At 52.0% G+C, this 5,564-nt stretch overlaps 1 protein-coding gene across 2 annotated transcripts; it reads right to left on the bottom strand.

Annotated features, from left to right (window-relative positions):
* Positions 1-645: 645 nt before the first annotated feature.
* On the bottom strand, positions 646-5,458 carry LOC105547351 (neuropeptide Y receptor type 4). Of its 2 annotated transcripts, XM_011990899.1 has the most exons (3): positions 5,255-5,458; positions 3,265-3,420; positions 646-2,241 (listed from the first exon to the last, which is right to left on the bottom strand). In XM_011990899.1, exon 3 carries the CDS (start codon positions 2,180-2,182, stop codon positions 1,055-1,057), a length of 1,128 nt encoding a protein of 375 aa, XP_011846289.1. In that variant the 5' UTR covers positions 2,183-2,241; positions 3,265-3,420; positions 5,255-5,458; the 3' UTR covers positions 646-1,054. The 2 variants fall into 2 exon arrangements, with proteins under 2 accessions (XP_011846289.1, XP_011846290.1); XM_011990900.1 differs by lacking the exon at positions 3,265-3,420.
* Between the last annotated feature and the right edge of the window lie 106 nt (positions 5,459-5,564).

Here is a 5,564-nt window from a genome sequence, read left to right as displayed (position 1 = left end):
GTGGCACATTATCTGGGGCAAGTCAGCTCAGTGGTCAGAGCACGGAGTGAAGGAAGCTGCAGCCATGGCCTTGAGTTCTGGAGGCCTCTGTAGTGGGTCAACAGTGGGGAAAGCCACAGAGTCTCAGTCCAGCTGCTGTATCACATGAGGTCCTTGGAGGCAAGGAAGGGCAGGCAGGAGACTGTGGCTGCAGCAGCCTGAGTCCTGGCCCCTTCCCATGCTGGACTCCTATCCAGCACCAAACATTCAGCCGTGAGTGGCACCTTTACCATCAACCCACCACGGAAAACTTCCCTGGAGCTCTCTCCTTGTGCCAGGGCCTGTCCGTGGCATGGAAGACACAAGCCCCATGATGATATATGGATTTCACCTGCAGCGCGCTCGCCATCTCATCGAGGAGAGGAACTTGCAGGCTGATTTCCATGTAAGGTGGAAGACACAGTGATAGAGAAAAGGGATGGAGTAGGAAGTAAGTCCTGGAATTCCTGCTGCAGAGGGCTGTGAACCAAGACTACTGGATCTATTCTCTTCAGCTGGATGCACTAATGATATAACAGTAATCCCACTGCTTTGCATTCACGGAATTCTTTACTTCTGAAGCGCCTCCATATGCCATCTCTCACAGAGGTGAGGAGTTGACCAAAGTCTGGAGCTCTGACTCCAAGCACTCCTTCCCTCACCCTACAGTGACCCCGTGATCTCACTGATGGAGGTGAAATCCCTGGGTTCCCAGGCCAGGCATCTGTTGCTGTGTCACCAGAATGAACCCTGCCTGCTGCCAGCAGACATCTCCGGCTCTGGCATCTTTCAGCTCAAGCTGCAAGGCTTACTGTGACCTCTGGAATCTGCACTCAGAATTCTCCCAGGAACAAACAGCTGAAGTACCAGAATGCCAGTTTTCACGATGCAAATGGATGCAAAAACGGCTCTTGCCAGCCTATCTGGGCCCCAGAAAGCCAGGAATGCTGGGGTGCCACCCCAGCTTGCAGTGTGCCCACTTCGCTAAGTGAAAGAGCCTGGCAAGGGACATGGCAGAGAGAAGCCCTAGACCTGATTAAATGGGATTGGACCTGCCATTTAGCTTCAGGGACACTTTGGAGACTTCCGTGTGTACTGTGGACAGGGGTAGATGCTCCAGCTCCTCCAGGGGGGGACTCTGCTGGCAAGTCAGCACCAGGGCCTTGATCTCCTTCTTGAAGTTGGTGTTGAGAAAGCCGTAGATGAATGGGTTGACACAGGTGGAGGCCATGGCAAGCAAGTGGCACACCAAGAAGATGAGGTTCCCATGGCAGATGGGGATGGCCTCATGGTGCCAGTCCTCCAGGCTGTTGAACACATGCAGAGGCAGCCAGAGCACAGCGAAGGCCACCACCATCGCCACCAGCACCACATTGACCTGCTTCATCTGCCCAGCTCGCAAGCTGTAGGTGCCCTTGTGGAACACACGCCCCTGCCTCTGCAGGCGCCGGTAGATGCGTGCATAACAGACCAGGATGAAGCCCAGTGGGAGGCAGTACTGGAAGAGGAGGAGGAAGGTGGTATAGATGGTTCGGTGGTGAGCCAGTGGCCAGGACTCAGTACAGACCACCTTATCCGCCAGGAACTCCAGAGCCTTGGAGTGGTTCTTGTGGAAGACATTCTCCAGGATGCTATTGGCCAGGAAGGGCAGGGAGAGGACACAGGCAATGACCCAAATGAGCACAATCCCCAGGTAAGCCTGAGAGATGCTGGGCTTCCAGCCTGTTGGGTTGATGATGAGCTGATGCCTCTCCAGGGCCACAAGGACAAGCGAGAGGATGGAGACCGTCACCGACACACACTGGATGAAGGCCGACATCTTGCAGAGGGTCTCTCCGAAGATCCAGTAATCCATGATGGTATAGATGGCAGTCAGTGGCTGGCAGAGGAGGCACATGAGGAAGTCAGAGAAGGCCAGGTTGGTGATAAGCAGGTTGGTCACGTTGGTTTTCTCCTTCTGCCTCACAGTTACACACATCAAGCAGAGGTTACCCAGGACCCCCACGACAGTCTCAATGCTGTAGGAAGTGACGATGAAGACCATCATGTCCACAGAATCCTGGCAATGGTCAGAGAAGTTGTATGGGATGCCCAGGGGCTTGCTTCTGTTTTCACCCTGTAGGGATTTTGGCAGCTGCAAGGCCAGGAGGTGAGAGGTGTTCATGGTGGATGTGAAAAGATTCCAGGACACTCAAACTAAGTGATACACTTCAGGGATGATGCCTGCAAGGTAAACAGACAAACAATACTCAGGGATCAAGCCCAGGGTAGAATCCAGGGAGGAGCAGGGCCGGGTAGAAAGGCTCTCAGCTGCTTCCATCCCAAGGCTGGTACCTGGAGGGGCTATTACCTAAGGCTCATGGTAAGACACTGGCATCCAATGATTTCTACCCTGTTAGAAGCACTTGTTGCATGCTGGCTACTGTGCTCAGCGCTTTCGTCTATTAGCTAGTTTATTCCTAGTTTATCAATCCATTTCATAGATGAGGAATCTAAGACCCCGAGATGGAAAGCAACTTGCCCATAGTCACACAGTTTATTAGTAACAGGGCCCCGTTACAAACTCAGGTCGTCTAATGCCAGAACTTGTTCTACCAATTCCCTCTGGCCTCAGGATCTGAGGCTGTTCTGATGACGAAGAAGTTGGAGTGCTGTATGCAGAGGTCAGTGAAGGAATTGTTCAGGGAGGATGGGTAGAATGCCCCTTGTCACATTTTATCTGAATGGAGACAGCAATAAATGCCACTCTGCACAGGATTGCTTGTGTCCTTCCACGGCACCCCATTCCCTTCAACATAGAGCTAAAGCCTCGAGGATCCACACTCAGTGCACCCGCCTGGTCTCAGCCCCTCCCTGCCCTGCCAGCCTTGTTTTTTAAGCGATACCTGGCAAAGTTGAAGACTGCCCGGTATGAAAAGCCTGGCTCATCAGCACACCAGCTTCCTTCTACCACTCACTATGTGCACACACATACCTGGTCAAAGTCACAGGTACCCAGTGTCCTCCCCAGAACCCACTCCATGACTATGTTCAAGTCACCTGATGCAGTGTGCAGCTCACAAGCACACCAGACTGTTCCACATCTCTATGGTACAGGCTGTCCCTTCCTCGAGACCTCCTCAGCACAACGGACCCCCTGCCAAGATTGGGTTGGAATTTAGACTCCAGAGTTCCCCCGTGGTAGTGCCAATGATGGATGTTTTGCATGGGAAGCACCATACCACTACATACATCATTGTGACTCACCTCTCAGATTCTCTAGTCATTATTAATCCCACAGGGTTGCAGTTCTCAACCTTCAGTAAACATCAGAATCATTCTAGAAGCATGTTGAAAGTGCAGATCCCAGGGCCATTCCACCAGGAGATGTAGTTAAGTGAGTCCAGGATGGGGGCCAGGAATCTGTATTTAACAAGTAGACTATGTGATTCTGACACACATGGCCCTTGGACCCCATCTTGTAAAACACTATTTATAGCAGAAAACCCTATTTGAGATATTCTTTAACTCTCATATAATGGCCATATGTATTTTTGAACACACATATTTTCTTCATGATCGATTGGTACGTTAAGGCAGTTTTTGCAGAGTACAAGGCCAAAATCAACCAGAGTTCAGTAAATTCTGTTTGTCGGCTGTCATGAATGTCACTCACTGTGCATTTGATCTACTTATAATGATGAGTCTCTGAGGTCCGGAGTTCAACACCTGCCTTGCCAACATGGTGAAACCCCGTCTCCACTGAAAATACTAAAATTAGCCAAGTGTGATGGCACATGCCTGTAGTCCTAGCTACATGGGAGGCTGAAGCAGGAGAATCACTCGAACCTGGGAGGCGGAGGTTGCAGTCAGCAGAGAATGCACCACTGTACTCCAGCCTGGGCAACAGAGTAAGACTCTGTCTCAAAAAAAAAAAAAAAAAAAAAAAAGATGAGTCTCATTTGGTCATTTAAAAGATCAAGCTGTGAATTCATCTGATAGTTTATAGTCTGGTTATTTAGGAACCAGATCTCGAAGGCAGGAAGATTTCTCTGGCACTATGGTCTTCTGGCAAAAAAGGCCATTTGGGGCTGAACATGACAAAATAAACTATTCTAGAGGCAAACACAAGGCCCAATATAAGATAAAGAGCAGCCCCAGCTGCATGAACCTGTGGCAGAGGCACTGCACTCAGAAGCAGCAAATGGGCCAGAACCCAAGGCCCTGGATGACCATCAGCAGGGCTCGGCCAGGAGTGTGGAGAAACACCATTCATCCTAAACTGACCACCTACAGCAGGATCAGAGTGGAAGGACTGGGCTGGGAGGGCTCCAGAAAATGCTCACTGCTTCATTCACCCACTCAATAAGTGTGTGTCAAGCCCTGGGCTAGAAACAAGGGCTGCAAAGATGACTTATACAGCCATGGCCCTCCCAGAACAGAGGGGCTGACCAGCACAGAGGGGCTGACCAGCACAAATGCAGATAGAACTCACTGCATTGCCAACACCAATATGAAAGAGAGGCCTGTGAGTTGAGAGATCAGAGAAGGAGCAGGGAGATGGGAGAAGAGGTGGCAATGGTACACGGCTCGACGGCTGAAGAGGAGTCAACCAGCCAAAGGGACAGGGAGAGGAGGGAACTCGAGGTGTAAGGAACAGCATATGCAAAGGCACAGAGGCAGGAAGGAGCAGAGCCTGCTGGGAAAAGTAAGCAGAATAACAGGCTCCAGGGTGGCAGATGATGAAGTTGGAGTGGTGGGCCAGACCAGCAAGGCCAGGTCCATTCCAGTAAGATCACTTGGATATAGAAAATGGATTGGAGGAGAGGGCCAAGACAGGAGGAGGAGGAGCACTGAAAAGGTGGTGTTGGGCATCTGCCTGGTACTGCTGGGCTTAGGGTACACTGACCAGTGAGGACCAGGGGACCTCAAGTCCCTCAGGCATACCCAAGGGGGTGGTGAGTGTAGGAGGGAGAGGGTGAATTATTACACAAGGTCAGTAAAATGGTGTCTCTGCATTTTGTCCCCAGGCAGCTCTCTAGATCAAAAACTAGAACCAGCTGCAAGCCCCAACAGGGACCCCCTGCAGCCTGCCTTCCCAGTCAATCAGAGGAAAACTAATGAATCATACACACAATGCTATCTCCCAGTGGGGTTAGAGTAGGGAAAGGCCCTTTGCTTTGTCTCCTGAAATCTCAGCAAAAGCTACTATATCCTAACGCCCATAGCGCCCAGACACCTCAGATGCACCCCTTACCTCCTTGGCTCGCAGCTTACAGGGTGAGGATGGGACAGCCCATGTCTCAGGTGAGGAGACTGAGGTCCACAGTGGGGGCAGGATGCTCCCCAGATCCAGTGTGACGCTCTGCGCCCCGGGCCAAGGGCAGGCAGGGCGCCCGGCTTCCTGGAGAGTTCATATGGTGGCTCACTCGGCCCTGCCCCCGGCTGCACTCCTGTGCCCAGGAGGCATCAGACACGGTGCAGAGCCGCGCCTGCTTCACCTGCTCCTGCTGTGCCGATGCTGCCTGCCTGAGGAGCGGAGCGGCTGCCAGGCTCCCGCCTGCACC

The sequence above is a fragment of the Mandrillus leucophaeus genome, unplaced genomic scaffold (genome assembly GCF_000951045.1).
Source record: "Mandrillus leucophaeus isolate KB7577 unplaced genomic scaffold, Mleu.le_1.0 Scaffold388, whole genome shotgun sequence".
In the NCBI taxonomy this organism is placed as follows: Eukaryota; Metazoa; Chordata; class Mammalia; order Primates; family Cercopithecidae; genus Mandrillus; species Mandrillus leucophaeus.
This window is presented reverse-complemented; position numbering and strand designations above follow the sequence as displayed.